This window comes from Penicillium daleae (genome assembly GCF_028827525.1).
Source record: "Penicillium daleae strain IBT 16125 chromosome Unknown utg000005l_segment0_segment0, whole genome shotgun sequence".
NCBI lineage: Eukaryota > Fungi > Ascomycota > Eurotiomycetes > Eurotiales > Aspergillaceae > Penicillium > Penicillium daleae.
The window spans coordinates 1,854,632-1,870,889 of record NW_026623153.1 but is presented as its reverse complement, the minus strand read 5'-3'; the positions used below and the strand labels follow the sequence as shown (position 1 = coordinate 1,870,889).

The following is a 16,258-nucleotide window of genomic DNA, read 5'->3' as shown; positions in this document are numbered from 1 at the left end:
AGCTCTCGTGAAAGATCCTGTGGGGATAAACATCATAAGCCCGTCTTCATGCCTAAAGCCACGAGTCTGCGCTGTGGCTTCGTTAATGCTAGGCTGATGTGCACTTTAATCGAGGAAAGGGCAGCGTAAGACGAAAAACGCCGATGACTGGACGGGCGAGAGTCATTCCTTTCCCTCACATTCTGGAGTAATGGTATTAGAAGGGGCATCGAGTGTGCCAGCAAGAAGTTAAGAAAGTGAGCCGAGCAAATGAGTCACTTAACTATTAGCCTGCCCGCGGGTGGCTTATTCGCGGTCAGTAGTTAGGTGGGAGTCGCCTAGGAAACTATGGGTAGGTCTCCCAAGGTTAACTAGATCACAGCAACTGATACCACTCTGGTGACAAGCGTTACTATAAGGCTATGGCCACAGATATTTGTTACTTTGCATTTCTATGTAGCTTGGTCGGATAGAAGACTAGGTACTTGAGCGAGATACGGATTTTACACCTAAGAACGACGTATTTTGCCGACATCTGTATTTTCGATGATTGCATATCTATATCGTTCAAACCAGGAGTATTCCAGGTAGATACTATATTTCATACTATGAACATTCCCAGTGTCATTTTACGGTCTGCAATATGGTATTGAATAATGAATCGGTCACTTCTGGAGCACGTGCTTCTGAGGTATTCACGAGATACGGCCAACTATTATTGAGGAGTGATGCAATTCTATTGTAAAAATCATATTATCCCAGAACACAAGCAGTAAAAAGGAATCTCCTTAGTGAAGCCAGCTATCAACGGGCAATCTACTAGATAGCCACCACATTGCTGACCTCAACAATACTCTGCACACATAGATTAGCCAATACTCTAAACTGAATGACAAAAAAGCAGAAGTACTCACTGGTTTACTCGGTTGGCTCTCCGTCGTAAATGACTGACTCTCATACTTAACAGACCCAGCGACTCCCCTCCCTCCAGCCTTGACATACTTCAAATAATCCGGCGCCCCAGGGAAATCAGTGTTATCCGCAATAGCCAGAGATCCAACTCGGAACAGCTTCAAGTCTTCAATCAACTGCAGATCTGGCAGATAGAACTCCTCCCAGTGGTCGAAGAATGCCATATCTACACTGGCCACTTTTCCCTCGGCATGGAGCTTCTTCAGTGACTCGGACGCAGGACCCTCGAGGACATGCACCACGTCTTGGAGACCGGCAAGTTTGATCAAGTCTCGTGAAAGAGAGACCATCAGCGGATCAACCTCAAAAGTATACACATTCACGTCTTCCGGCACATTCTCGCCGTGAATATCGCGTAGAACAGCACCCCAGGCCACGGCTGATTTCCCCACAAAGGTGCCAAACTCAAGGATCGTGCGTGGTGCAGGCTGTTGAGCTACAAGCTGTGCTTGCGCTACATCCAGCTTTGCCTTTTTAAAGATCATCATGCGGCCTTGGCTTTCAGCGAACTCGTCAATAGCATTTGCCACGGCCCAGGGGTTGTTCTCGAAGGTGCTGGTTGGTTGAGAGAAGATGTACTCGCGGAGCTGCGTGGCTCGCTTGGCGAAAGTATCAGCCATTGAGTGAGATGCCATTGTTGTAGCTTTGTGTTTGATGTATCCAAAGGGAAGGGAGGAATGGAAGGGGATGCCAAGTGGAATTAAGCAAAGACTGAAGAGAATCACGATTCGGCGGGAGCGGAAGGGATGTCTAAACATGCTGATTGCTGTTTAAATGTCCAAAACTTCCGGTGGGGGTTCCGAGAATGTTCGTATTGACATCGGATTTAACACTGTCCAAGGCGCATACGGATGTGATCCGATTCAATGGTGGGTCATGTTGATAGAGGTCCATGTTCCGAGTAATTGTGTGCACCGAGCTGTTGGTAGCAGTAAATATGCTGGGAGTTTGGGCCTTTGAAGAAGCCTCCGTCTGCTATATAAGAAGCAAAGTAGTTCATCGATCCGTAATTGAGTCCATACATCATATCTCAAGACGTTCAATGTATCTAGCATGAGCAACATCTACAGATCGTGAAATTGTGAATGTGGCGTTGAACTCCGAGGCATTATGGCCGAGGTCGGCTCCGAGTTCTGGTTTGGGATATGTCGGCCGAATTTTCGACACACGTCGGCGATATGAGCAAAGAGATTGATAAAGACAACGCAAGAAAACTATGATGTAGTAGCGTACTTGAGCATAACTATTTTTTGTCACTGTATTAACATCTGATTTGATTACGTTTGAGGCCGGTTTCCCACCAAAAGTTGTCACGCTCTCAGTGCGCCTTAGGACATTGTGAGCACGGTGTACTGACCACAAGGATGATAGCCTTTCAAGCATGTTGGAGGATTGAACATCTGCCATTCTCTGATTGAAAAAGTGTTTTCATCAATGAAAGCGAGTCAGCCATGCTAGAGGAGGGAGGAATTGGCGACCTGAAGATTCAGGCCAAGGGGCATCACGATCTCACTGTCGATGTGGATATCTAGAGCAATATTTGATGCTGTGGACTCCTGGTATATTCCTCGGCGATCAATAAGCCCAACTGAGAGACTGACTAACGTAGCAGTTTGATCATTCCAACTCCAGGTAGTATGCACCATAGATGCTCATTTCATTCCGTTTCCAGAGAGATTCCAGCGTTGACTGACATGCAGCTGATAAAGTCGCAATGCCAATTCAAACACGACTTTCTCATGTGACAGCACCCGTCATGGGACCAGTCTGGCATTGAATGGCAGCACTTTACAGCCAGTATGACCGCCGCATTTGAGGGCCATAGGGCTGTCTAGATAGGTCAGAAAAAGAAATTAGACAGTCGTCCAAGCGTCCGATGCAGGGTCCCGCGCTCATCAGAGCCACATGCCCACCATTTCCACTGTGAAATACCCATCAGGATTTCTTAACTTTCGACCGTCTTCCCTGACAGTTGCCTGCTGAGTCGTCCATTCTCATGAACTCAAGCTATCCGAAAAGGGTAACGTTCACGACCAAGCGGGGACACGCCTTAGAGCCTTGTTGGCGAACGTCAAGTTCGTCACTGGCTGATATTCCCTGTAGTTGCGCCGTTGTGGAGTTAACTGGGTACTTTATGCGTGGTAATGATAAGTTTATCGTGTTTAAGGTAGGAGACTTGACTGTGCTCCTGGGGGATAGCCTCAGCCCTATATGGTTTATTTTGACATCGGACCATGGGGGATGAGCGATCTCAGATTGCGGCCCTTAGGGCTTACAAAGTTGGCTCAGATATCACTCAGTCACACTATTATAGCATGAGAACACTTGAAGTATGCTTCTCCAGTTTGTGTTCTTCATTGCTTCCTCCGTTCTTTGCCCACTACTGAGCTACAGAAATGCCTCCCTACGGGGGACGTGGCTCTTCACTGTTGCACTACTCTTGAGCATTTATTTCCACCGATCCGCTCATCTCGGCACAATACTTTCTTTTTCATCACGATGCTGGTTTACGAACATCAATTTCGATCATCGCTTTCTCCCTTCCTTGGCATCAGAACATTGAAGATCGATGCATCCCACCTCTTCTAGTTCCGAGATCTTGCGAAAAGCCCAGCATGACAAAAAGCGAAAAGTAAAGGCCAAGAAAATCATTCCTCGAGAGCGAAATTAATTCAAGAAAATCTGACTCGTGTTTTAACACGGTAAGGAGTGCGATGGGGGCCAAATTCCACTCTCTCGGCACCGAATCATCCACGTAATTCCATCTCCACCGGCATCGTCCCACTCACTCACACCAAGTACAGTAGTGCCGCGCGAACGCGGCCACCTCCTATAAGTGACGTTAGGCACAGCACAGTCAGTACAACGCAAATGGGCGGAGTAGTACTCGGGTCATGAAACAACTATAAACACAGCCCCCTCGTCCAAGATCTGCTTTGATGAACGGGACTGGTTAGCGAGCATGCACGCGAGTCAAGCGCAACTTACGGAGCTAAGATCAGCGTTTGGTGAACTCGGCATTAGTGGGAGATTTTACAATTGAGAAAGTCGAGTGAGTCGAATTGAGTCATATCAATGAGGTGTGGCATTGTATCCACTCGAGGACTTATGAATCGTGATCGTCTCGGTCAACCAAACAAGCTTAACGGGCAATGATTTGGAATTGGTCAGATCTCGAACAATGAATTCTCCCCACATTTCTGAGATGAAGTTAACACGGCATTCGTTCCGTGCATTACCACAAATCTGTTCTATCGCGTTTAGGATCGTTGACTACTCTGAGGTCAATAATCCGCTTCAAAGCCCGACCGTCCGGAATTTTCGTCCGGAATTTTCGTCCGAATTGCCCGAAATAGACAAAAAAGGCTTTGCCTACCTGGAAGCTCAGTCTAGTTTCCTTGTAGTTAGCTTATTCTTTGTTTGACTTGTACTCACGTTCACTACTGCACCCTGAACCATCTTTCCACTTGATGGCGACAATAACAATCGTCATGATACTGTATACAACATGCTCACTGAATGCGGCTTGGATGCAAAATTGCCGAAATAACGTCGACCCCTCTATACTGCATGTAGCGACACTAAATTCTTTCAGGACATTGCTCTGCTTTCTACTATTATGGTTAGGTGCCGGATCCCCGGGTCCAAGCCTACTTGGCTTTCCTTTGGCGTCGAAGCTAAAAGATGGAATAGGATACCATCAAAGGTACAGTATCTTGAGTATATTCTCTAGCGGCTACTGGTCCCCGGTTCGCTCACCAGCTGTGTAGAATATCTTATCAAGTGCTAGAATTCTAAGTGAGTTTGGCAGAGTCATACCCTACCGGGTAAACGGCTATCGAGCTTTCTTTTAAGTGGTTTGGCACGCAAGTCGATATGTATATGGTCGTCATGGTTCCATGTGGCTGGGGAGAGTACCGGGCACTCCGAATGGTTAGTTCGTATTCATGGCCGGTTAATTCCTGGTTTATCCTTTTTGCAGGTAGAGTGCTATTTACTGTATATCCAAGGCTAGTCTCACTTTACCTCTGGAGATCTGTTTGGTCTCAAAGTCGTGGATTTGTATTCTGGTGCCATGAGAAGGGTGATATTGTTAGTAAGGATGACAGTCCTCCGCGCTCCTAGATAGGCGTTGTCGATCAGCTCTAGCGAGAACGACATGTCACTGTCGAATTCTACTCGTAGATTTCGAGTTCTCTGGCATTCATGAGGTCATCTCACTAAAGATTCTGAGTGCTATCGTTCTGAGCAATTAAGCGATCTGATTATCAGGTGCCTAGATTTCCCACGAGCTAAGGTCTAGCCTAAGCTTTGCTTCGTAAAATCGGTGTGGCCCTGTATGCCAAGTACTTATACGGGGATAACGAGAGCCAAATCAGATCCATCTAGACGGTCTGAAGATCAGCCCCCCACATGGAGAATGTTTTGTACCAGCGAGTAATTGCAGATGACTTGGAGGTTGTTGTTTGTTGGTATGGGTCATGAGATTATAGTAGAGACTTTGTATTTTTGATCGACTGTCTCTTGTACGATCAAATAAACAAGGTGGAGAGATTCACATAAACCAGGCCAAAATGAAAAAGCCCGACTCGTTCAGAGTCAAGTCTAGTCGTCCAACGCCGCGCGAAATAGTCAAGGCCAAACCTTAAGCGCCATGTGCTGACACGCCACTCCGGACTTGCAGCCCAAAATGGTCACGCGAGACCCCAAAGAAAAGATCCAAGAAGCCTGGCATATCTATAATTCGTTCTCCACCAAAGATGCTAACCGGCAACGTCCCTCGCCCACAATAGTTAGAATGCCCTCACGAAGTCCCCACGCCCGTAATGCCAGATCCTCCTCCTCATGCCCCAGCGCCTGTCGCTCCTCGCGCTCAAAGTGCCGTCCCACATGCTCCATCCGTGCATCCCAGCTCCCTTCCCCGGAAAAGATCTCTTTGCAAAACCCACAATGGCTCCTCTGCGGCAGCGTGCGTAGACCGTGCCAACAGCGTTGCCGAACTTCTTCGAGGCCGGCCTCGAATTCGGTATGCTCGGCGTCTGTCGGGATGCGGCGCTGGCCTGCTTGCAGCCATGGCGCGTGCATGCGCCGCTGGTGCTGGGTGAAGAGATCTTTGCGGTTGAAGTCATTAGGTTGGCCCGGGGGTGGACTGCAAGTGCGGGATCGGGGCGATTTGGAGGCTGGGAGAAACGCGTTGGATGTAGAGGCGTGGCTGTGAATGCTGCATTTTCCCACGTCGCAACGATAGAAGCCTAGTTTGAGGTGCTGGGAGGTAACATGTCGTTTCCATTCGTTTTTTGGAAACGAATGTGCTATGGCACCCATATGGCGCGAAGCTGCAGACGAAAATTCGAGGCACCCCATTCTCGCCATTATTAGTACACGTAGCAGCACGGCGGCGTCCGGTGCGAATTGTTGTTGACGTTGACCGAATTTCATTTGTTTTGCGCACGCGAGATTTGGGGGCTGGACGGGGTTTAGCCCGCCTTTGAGGTTGAGGCAATGACATGGTCTCGATTGGAAGTGGAGACGGCCACTGCTGTTCAGGCGTCCCATTGCGGTCTGACTGGCTGCCGGACCACGGATCCAAGTCGGTTTCAAATGATGAGCGATGGTCGGGCTGAACTTCGAAGACACCAGGTTTGGAGAGAAAAGTTGTCGTGTCGATGTTGACGAGACTGTCGGGAGCAGGATAGCCAGCTTGCTCGTTGGTAGTGGTCATGGGAAGGTCGTCGTGATAGTAATGGGAGGATGCGATGCAATTCATACCCGGTAGGCTTCCCCCATTACTACTCCGCGGACTTTGAGGGTCTGAAATCGTAGAGATTTCACTGTTCCATGGGGAGAACCGATCCGCAGAGACTGGGAATTCCGGGGCGATATAGTTCATGCTGATTGAGGGGTCGTCATCCTTCCACCAAGGTTGCGTAACTGATGATGCATCGCGGGCCTTGGTCTGGTCAAATGGAGAAGTCAAGTGGAATTGGAACTGCGAGGCCCGCGTTACAAAGGCATGGTCGGATGGGAGAGAATGATCATAGGCGTCGTACTGCTGGGAGGAAACGCCCGAGATGGGGAGAATGTGGGGGAATTCCGTGAATGGGGGATAAGAATCCATTCTCACTGGACGCTATAGAGCCGGGAGGAGAAGCCGACGAAAAATGGGAGAAAGAGATCAAGAGAGATTTAACACGAAGCCAGGAACAAAGGATTCAATCGTGCAGGGAAAGGAAACATGGGCTTGGAGAAGCGGCGGGGGAATGGACCAGGGTATAAATAAAAAGTACACGAAGAATCGATTCCTCGATGGGCATTAAGTGGTCTCTTCTCCCTCTCTCGGGTTCTGACGAGCTCCGTCCAGAACCAGAGCCAGAACCAGAGCCCCGGGCCCAGCTGCGTTGCATCGGTATCCCAGGACTAATAAAGGGAATTAGCAACGGTAAGAACATGTCAATTCAACTTCCGGCCCATCAACCAAGAGCTCGGTTGGCCAGTGGGGCCGGGATGAGCCTCAACAAGCCTCAAGTCGAGGGCAAAGTACCCAGAGAGGGAAAAAGGCGGAAGGGCGTGGGTCCAAGTGGAGTTTGAGTTGGAGAAAAACGAGGAAAAAGGCAGAAAGGACAATCGCGGATCATCGCAGTAGTGGGAGTCGGTAAAGATTCAAACGAGGACTAGTTCGAACCGTTGTAATGGCGAGACTCGACCAGATAAGCCAGCGAATCAACCAGATGCTGAGCAGGAAACGAGGGCAACAAATGGGGCTGAAGAGGAGACCTCAACTGGGCAACAACTGCGAGCCCAAGACTCCAGTAAAATTACTGTCAAGTAACTTCAATTAGTGGACGAGCTAACCAACTACAAGTTAGTCACGACTACCGCATCCGATGGGGCTAAAATGGTACAATCTTGACAACATCGAGGGAGGTCGACGAATGGAATTAGTTAGAACATAAAGAAGAAGCTAAATGCCAGCTGATACTAGAGTAGTATACACACATAGAATAATATTACATTATCTGTCAACTTGGTAGGCTGGTATAACCATGGAGTCGAGAGACGGACTTTGAGCGTCTTCTTCGGAGCAGAGACGGAGTTAACTGACGGTGACTTGCTCGTTCTCCTGTCCCTCCCTACATGCGTGTACAGGAAGTCTGCGACCGTGGAAACTGTATAGAAAACCTGGATCTTTCCATATATTCCATTCCGGATTCGTCGGAGATCTGTAGTCTATAACAGCCCTCGAATGATCCACTGATTAAAGCCATGCACGGAAAATACAAACGAGCAATCCACAATGTCCACTTTTCAACTCTGACACACACCTAACCGATAAAAATCAGCGGGACTAATTACCCCTCGCATACGGAGTACACAGTATTAATTCCGATTCTTATCATCTTTTGGACCCCAACCAAAGCCCCGGTTTTCCCGGACGCTAGCTTGCTAGACCCTCCACACTTGGCCCCAGCTCATCAAGTATTTACCCACAGTGCTCCGTACCACTACAGTACTCCATTGTGACTCGTCCTTCGTAACAGTCCATATTCCCAACTCACTGTCCCCCATCATTCCGTAATGAGCTAGCTACTCAAATCCGATAGGCTTCCCCAGTAGCCCTTGAGTACAGCCCTAAGCCCAACGGACGGTGGACCACCCCATGCTCTCCCCTAGCTCCTTAAAACACTCTTCTGTATCCAGTTCTTCTGGTTCTAGAACACTGTTCGAGTCAGTTTAGTTTCTGACCGGCGCAGAGGCCAGCTGATGCCACGCGTACAGTACAGTACACACAACCCTACATATGTACAGCTACCATGTACGGTACTTCGCCAGTAAAGTAGAGTAGACGAGATGGAGAACAGTTCCCCCGTTTTGATTACTATCATTAATCAGGTGAATTGTTCCTTGCACTTTGTATGTTAGGTAGGCGATTAGCGCGTACGCGCCTTGAGGCTGATATAGCTACGGAGTGGGTAACTCGTTTAGCGTCGCTAGTCTGGCCTCCACGATCGATGCTTTTAAAGCCCTACATTGATAAACGATCGCTAGGAAAATTGTACCAACTCACCGAGGCCAATCGAGAATGACAAAAATGTTATAATATTCATCTCCTCGGCCCCGTTGAAACAGGTTAGCCTCACGAAGCTCCAAATATCCCCAAAATATGCATAGCAATTCTTGGCTTTTCCTTTCCCCTTTCATGTTCACTCCTCGCCTCTTTTTCAGCACTGAGTAAGACCGAACACGCCTTGAACTCACTCAGTGATTACTACATCATCGTTGTAGTCCAGTCACTAAGCCTGAGTAGTTTGGCGCTGTACCATCCGAAGGCCTCATATAAAAAGCACTAGTACTAGCCTTTTCGTCTATGATAACATGTCTCGGAAAGCCTGTACGAATCGAACCTGTCTAGTTCTGATTTTTCATTTAGGACCACGTAACTAGTAATATTCCGTGACTGACAAGGACTGCGGCTGACTAGGAGATTGCACGGAATTTTCTCAAGATGCTACTAAATCATTTCAGAAAGTTCACAGGCCTCCCGCAGCACTTAGGCTCAAAAGCGTAGATACTAGAGTCGCTCCTGGGTAGAAGCTGGTTGGCATCGGCGGAATGGTGAATGGGGAGTCCGAAGGAGGAGCAGCCGTTAAGTCGCCCGCCATCGTAGGGGCAGAATGTGATCTATCATTCATTGTCAAAGTCAGTCTTGGCCCCAGAAAACCACATGCAATCTGTACATACGGAGTGGCAGTAACGGTTACAACGGTAGTGTATGTCGCAAGAGCGGCGTTGCTGTCGGCTTCAGCGAGACAAGCACCAGATCCATACGCGTTTTGGCAGCTCCAGTAGACGTAGTCGCCATCATCAGTCCACAGATTGACATTATCCACTGTGATATCGTAGCAAGGAACATCGGAATCACACTCGAGGCGAATTGTTAGGCGACTGTTTGCGGAATTCTCGCCATGCCAATTCTAGTAACGCGAAGTTCATTAGAGTACACCTAAAATGGCAGCAATTAAATTGGCAAAGGGAATTCTGACGAACCTTGAATGTGAAATTCCGAAGCTGGACACCAGTAGAACCGGAATCGGCGCCCCACGCCTCGTTCATGGTAAGCGGATATGGACCACCGTGGACAATCAGGTCTTCCCAAATGATGTTACTGACGGTGCCATTGCCGTTGTTTGTTTTCAAGTAGCACGCGTCTGCTGAATTCATGTAGAGATTCCGATAATGGATGTTGCTGATGTTTGTCATGGTACCGAGTGATCCGATAGCGGTCCCACCACTGAGATTGCAATAGATATTTTCGATCAACATGTTCGTGGCAGGAGACTCGATCGTGACACATTCATCTCCATTGGTGACTTCAACATCATGGACCCAAATCTTGTTCTCTCAGGTATCGAAAGCGTCGGTCATTCCAACGACTACGCCACGCACAAGGATGTTATAAATTTCACCATTGCTGCAGGTATCAAAGACGAAGTAGTAAGATGGTGAGTCAATAGCAGCAAAACCATGAACGGAGAAGTCTACCACATCTTGGAAACGGAAGAAGCGAACACCGTAATTTCCCGACTAGAGATATTCATATCCATACCTCTGGATGGCACCTTTGGAATTGCCGCTGAAAAACTCGAAATCACTTGTGTCGCGGACCAGAATCATCTGGTACGCCAGATCTGCACCTCGAGTTATGATACCATCGAGCTGTATCGCGGTTGACTGTCCATGTTTGAGCGCAATGGCGGTTTTCATCGAATACTCTCCAGGGGGAATATAAACCAAACCCCCAGTAGCGCAATCGGCCCATGCACTCAGGAGAGCATGGGCAATATCAGTCTCTCCATCAGCGACGGCACCGTAATTGGTAACATCGCATGTCTTATTCTGGGCTTTTGTTGTATAGTCAACGAGAGGCCCGACAGATCCCGACAACTGAGCATTGATAAGAACAGGCAGAAGCCCTAGGAGAGTAAGAAAAGTGCTTTGCATGGCACGAAAAAACGACTGTAATATCTTCTTGCTTTCTCTTTCACTAAAACCTGGAGATGTAGGCCATGGCGAAAATTAAATCTGATCGACCTGGGTGACATAGAATTACCAAGATCACCCTAGCAGCCCCCTGAGAGCTAACCGAGATATTCTGAAGTACTTCACACGGGGTGGAGTATCCACTCCTATGGTATCAGAAACAAGAGATAATAGTGATGGAATCTGAATTCTGTAAGGTGTATTTGCCATGAATCCTGCATCTAAGATATGCTTCCCTTTAACATAACAATTATCCTATCCGTTTAGCAAATCCATCTTTCTCCCATAACATTATTACTGGGAGAAGTCTTGTTTCTTTCAGAGTGGAGATTAGTTGTCTTCCACCATCACCTCACTCCGTCTTCATCTTCCGCGACCATTTCTTTGGCACGCGAATCAGCCAGTACAGGAACAGGGCCATCACGATGTTGAAGCCCACGTACACAAAGAGCAACCCTACGTTGCGCCAGTGGTCGGAGAACTTGATGCTCAACTGAGCCAGGAAGGCATCAGTGGACCGGATCGAGCAGATTTCACAGCCCGTGGTCGCATCCGGATTCAGCAAGTTCGCCTGGAACATGTCGACGTACTGATCAAGATAAGAAGAGCAGTTCTGACCACTGGGCGGGTCAACCTTGAGAAGCTCAATGCTGGAGCATTCAGCGGTTCCACCTGACAGCCCTGTAGAGAGCACGGCCGAGACGAGATACGTGAACGGCGAGACCCGGTACATGAAGATCCAGAAGCGTGGTAACGCCGACGGACTCGCCAGGACACTGTAGGAATTGTATTAGATTAGTAACTAAGGATAACCACAGTCGGGGAAACCCCCGCCAGAGCACTTACCCGTTGAACACCAAGCACAGAGAGAACAACAACTGTGCCAGGTTACTACCAGTCTCGGGCTGCTCGATTCCTGCAATCATCATCGAACTGAAGGTCGAGGCGAACATCAAGAAGATGAGAATTAGCAGGAACATTGTGCCACCTCGTGCTGTCGTCTGGCCAGGTGGTGCATTACGGTAAAGACCGATCGGATAGTACCAGGAGAAGTACACGGGTATCGACATAATGATGTTCCAGGGAAGTTCCACAAAGATACTGGCCAGCATGAATGCCTTCCACGAGTATGCCTTGGAGGGCCGTTCGCGCACCTCATACAATGCTCGCTGGGTCACGAAGCTTGGCATCATCTGTTGAACCAGATTTGGGAAGATGATCAGCAGCATGAAGATGGCAAACATCTGATTCTGCAACCCTTGGAGACTGTTGGGCATCTTCCAGAACGTAAAACCGATAAAGATTGGCTGAGGGAAATGTCAGCAAAATCAAAAATACGGTCAAAATTTAATCGGGTCAAGGATACATACCGGGAAGACACACATGGCTGTCTTCGAATACAGATATCCAGGGCTGCGGTAGTACTGCTGGAACATACGCTGGATGCAAACGAGGAACTGGTACCAAATCGGTGTAGCAAACTCTCCATATCCACCCGTCGCTTCGGGCAGCGGTTTCTGTGATAGCTCGGCTTTCATCTCTGCCAGAACTTGTCGCACTTGCGCACGCTCGGGGCTCTCCGTCCACACTTCTGCCCAGTCACGATCTGCATGAGATCCGGGTGCAGCACCGATGACCTCGAGCATCCATTCGGCGGGATTGGCATTTTCGGGACACTTGATCGACCCCTTGTCTTCGAAGTACTTGATCAAGGTCTCCATGTTCGTGCCGAGATCTCCAAAGTACACAGTGCGGCCACCTTTGGCCAAGAACAGCAAGCGATCAAACTCCTGCATAAGCATGGCGGAGGGCTGGTGAATGGTACATAGAACGGCTTGTCCATGGTCTGCCAGTTTCCGCATCAGGCTGCAGATCGACCAGGCGGTTTGACTGTCAAGACCCGAGGTGGGCTCATCAAAGAAGAGTAGCAGGTCTGGCTTAGCAGCGAGCTCCACCCCGATAGTCAAGCGTTTGCGTTGTTCCACGTTGAGTCCAGTGCCTAGGACGCCTACAACAGCTTCTGCGTAAGCCTCCATCTCCAGCATTCGGATGACCTCTTCCACATAGGCCAGTTTCTCCTGGCGCGGAACGCTGTGTGGCTGGCGAAGAAGGGCACTGAAAATGAGGGCCTCACGAACAGTGCTGGTCTCAAGGTGTAAATCTTGCTGTTGAACGTATCCTGTCTTTCGTTGGAAGGAGTCATCGCGAGGACGACCGTCTACCAGCATCTCGCCGGTAATGACACCCATGGTAATTCGGTTCGCCAGTACATCCAGTAGCGAAGTCTTACCAGCACCAGTCACACCCATCAGTGCAGTTAGAGTTCCCGGCTTCACCCATCCATCCACACTGTCGAGAATACGTCGCGGCTTTCCCTTGATCTTGATATCATAGCAGACATTCTCCCAGTGGAAGACTGCAGTTTGCTTCGCGAGAGCGGCACTTTGAACAGCGAGACCCTGAGCTTCTCCCACAACCTGTTGCTTCTCTCCTTGTGCCGCTTCTTCAGGGTCGTTCTCTTGGCGAGTCTTCTTCGCATATGCTGGAATCTTGCCACGAGGGAAGACCAAGATCTCACCCTTAGATGGCGCAGCACGAATGTACTCGCTGGAGATAATGTAGGCAATGAGGAAGGCGAAGAAAAAGCCACAAAGAATACCGAAGTTTCGCCACAAGTGCTCCTTGTAGTAGTGGAAGGTGGTATTGATGTAGGCATCACCGTCGATGTAATCCTGACCAGCCACTGCACCTTTCTGCGAGCAAATCTTGGAGCTGAGGGGGGCATTTGCATAGAGGGGACCGCCAGGAACGTAGTCTGTGCAAGGGAACCGTCGCCCACTGAACTCGTTGATCATGAGGGATTCGAAAGCGTACTAAACATATTAGTAAATCATATCTTTGGACAAGAGATCCACTGGGTTCTTCTTACAGCAATTGGATTTAGGTAATTGAGCCACCGGAACCACGGATGCATATCTCTGACGGGAATCGTAAAGCCGGTGTAGATGACCAGGATCATCATGAAGATCGAAGAGGGAACCATTGCCTGGGCCATGGAGCGAGAACTTGCACCGATCGTGCGGAAGAGGTTCGACATCACGAGAGTGGTGGTGAAAGAGAAGAGGAAAAAGACGAAGTAGTGGCCTGCCGTGCGACGGAGATGTGGAATAAAGTAGATGATGATGTTGAACGTGACGGCGACCATCACCTTGGATGGCATCTCCACAATGTACGAGCTGATCGCCTCGGCCGAGGGGTGGTACAGCGCATACTTGTAATGCTTCTCAACGATGGGCCGTTGTTGCCAGAGGGTCAGAATTTCCAGGAGCTAGCGAATGCATTCAAGAGGATAGCGAAGAAGAGCAGGGCACCGCGCTGGAAGAAGCTACCGGTATTGCTCGGCAAGTCGATGAAAACAGTGGAGATAATAATACCCATGATGGTATTACCGATGACCGATGCGATGGTCATGCTCATATCACCTTTGAGCCGCAGGAATCCACGCCACAGGCAAAGCTTAACCTGCATGGCATATGAGAGAGTGTAAGGCGATTGGGCACGAGTACCCTTTGCCTTCTCTGCAGCACGGGAACGGTTGAAGCTATCAAACTTTTCTCCATCAACTGGGTGGTGATCACGGCTGTCTTGAATCTCCTGTAAAAGCTGTTTCCGCTCAGAGCTATCTCGCCAGCGGGCCGCAAACTCATCGGGAGTTCGTGGCACAAAGCTTTCGAAGCCATCTCGAACTCGTCGCTCCGATGGACTAGTGAGAGATGTCAAAAAGTCTGCAGTGGTTTGTCGATCAGGGCAGTAGAAACCCATGTCGATGAAGAAGCGCCGAGCATCGTCAGCTCTGCCAAAGTAAATTTGGCGGCCCTCATAGAGGACGATAGCTTTGTCGAAAATGTCGTAGATGGACTGACTGGCCTGGTAGATTGCCACAACCGCAGTGGATCCGCTGTATTCCGTGGACAGGCGGATGTTCTTGACAAATTCCAGGGCCGTCGAGCTATCTAGACCACGCGTACTGTTGTCCCAGCACTGGAGGGGACTTCCGCAAAGTGTGGTCTCGGCAATACTCACGCGCTTGCGCTCACCTCCGGACACACCACGAATGAACTCATTACCGACTTTGGTATTCATGGTGTGGGACAGGCCAAGCATGGCCATCACGACATCACGCATGTGCTCCGCATACTGATCACGGCTGACTCCTGGAAGGCGATTGTTCGGGGCGCGAGCCTGGGCAGCAAACAGGAGGGTTTCTCCGGCTGTGAGCATAGGGAAGTGGATCTCCGTCTCAGCCTGGTAGATCACTTCACCACGGAATCTTCCATGCATGTGATCCCATGAGATTCCCTCATATTCAATATCAGAGCCTTCTGCGAGGAACAGACCATGAGTTTCACCAGCGATGGTTCGCAAGAACGTGGAGCACCCACTATAAACATCTTAGTATAGGGCCCCCTACTGCAATAGAGCCTGACTCTAACTTACCTGCCAGGACGACCTAGAACCACCAGCATCTCACCCTCATGCACGATTCCTTCAAAGTTTCTCAGAATATCGATACGCTTCTTCTCACGCAGACCCAGCTGGCCCTGGACCCAGCTCATCATCTTCAGCCAGGCATTGCCAAAGTTGGTCTGGTAATCAGCCGCTGTGCCATACCCAAACACATTCAGATTGCGGAACGAGACACCTGCTGTGCGACGCGGGTACCGGTCCGGATCACGCGAGGTCATCTGGAGAAAGTTCTTGGCCCACTTGCGCGAGTTGAAATTATCCAGATCATTAGGGTTGAGTTCAGGGTCCTGCTCTGTTTCCAGGAAAGTGTTGATGCCCTCATCATGGAGTCCACCCTTTTCTGAATAGGCCTTGTTGGACAGCTGAGAGAAGGTCCGAGCAAGGGCCGTGATTTCCTTGTGTCGCGTCTCTTCGATATCATCGGCCGTGACGGGAGTCGCAGAGTCGTCGACATCGCCACTATCCTTTTGTGAACCTTCCTCAGTCATGGAATCCTCGAGGCGTTGGTTCATCATACGCGCCGTTGTCTGTGACACAGCACCGGCCCCGAAGGATGCGGGAGGCTGTGGTGACGCCATTGCAGAGGGAATTACAATCGCATTGGAAAAGGGACGAGACTCGGGTCGAGCAGGGTGATGAAAGGAAGGAAGAAGGGAAAAGGGAAGAGAGAAAGACACGCGATGATGGAGGGTCGCAATCGCAATGGTGATTACGCTTTTCGGCAAGTGCGCTGCCCGTTCGG

General features: G+C 49.4%; 4 protein-coding genes across 4 annotated transcripts; all 4 read right to left on the bottom strand.

Moving 5' to 3' along the window:
• Window positions 1–798: 798 nt before the first annotated feature.
• On the bottom strand, window positions 799–1,586 carry N7458_004930 (putative O-methyltransferase; the record flags this gene model as incomplete). The annotated part of the gene is made up of 2 exons (XM_056908312.1): window positions 799–834; window positions 894–1,586. The coding sequence occupies 2 exons, from the start codon at window positions 1,584–1,586 to the stop codon at window positions 799–801; spliced, it is 729 nt and encodes a 242-aa protein (XP_056766930.1).
• Window positions 1,587–5,688: 4,102 nt separating this feature from the next.
• N7458_004929 (putative C2H2 finger domain protein) lies at window positions 5,689–7,069 on the bottom strand (the record flags this gene model as incomplete). The annotated part of the gene is made up of 2 exons (XM_056908311.1): window positions 5,689–6,287; window positions 6,334–7,069. 2 exons carry the CDS (start codon window positions 7,067–7,069, stop codon window positions 5,689–5,691), a joined length of 1,335 nt encoding a protein of 444 aa, XP_056766929.1.
• Window positions 7,070–9,479: 2,410 nt separating this feature from the next.
• N7458_004928 (uncharacterized protein) lies at window positions 9,480–10,950 on the bottom strand (the record flags this gene model as incomplete). The annotated part of the gene is made up of 4 exons (XM_056908310.1): window positions 9,480–9,923; window positions 9,997–10,341; window positions 10,396–10,420; window positions 10,556–10,950. 4 exons carry the CDS (start codon window positions 10,948–10,950, stop codon window positions 9,480–9,482), a joined length of 1,209 nt encoding a protein of 402 aa, XP_056766928.1.
• Window positions 10,951–11,341: 391 nt separating this feature from the next.
• Window positions 11,342–16,094, bottom strand: N7458_004927 (pleiotropic drug resistance family ABC transporter; the record flags this gene model as incomplete). The annotated part of the gene is made up of 6 exons (XM_056908309.1): window positions 11,342–11,765; window positions 11,836–12,296; window positions 12,360–13,862; window positions 13,919–14,317; window positions 14,407–15,430; window positions 15,487–16,094. 6 exons carry the CDS (start codon window positions 16,092–16,094, stop codon window positions 11,342–11,344), a joined length of 4,419 nt encoding a protein of 1,472 aa, XP_056766927.1.
• Window positions 16,095–16,258: the final 164 nt, after the last annotated feature.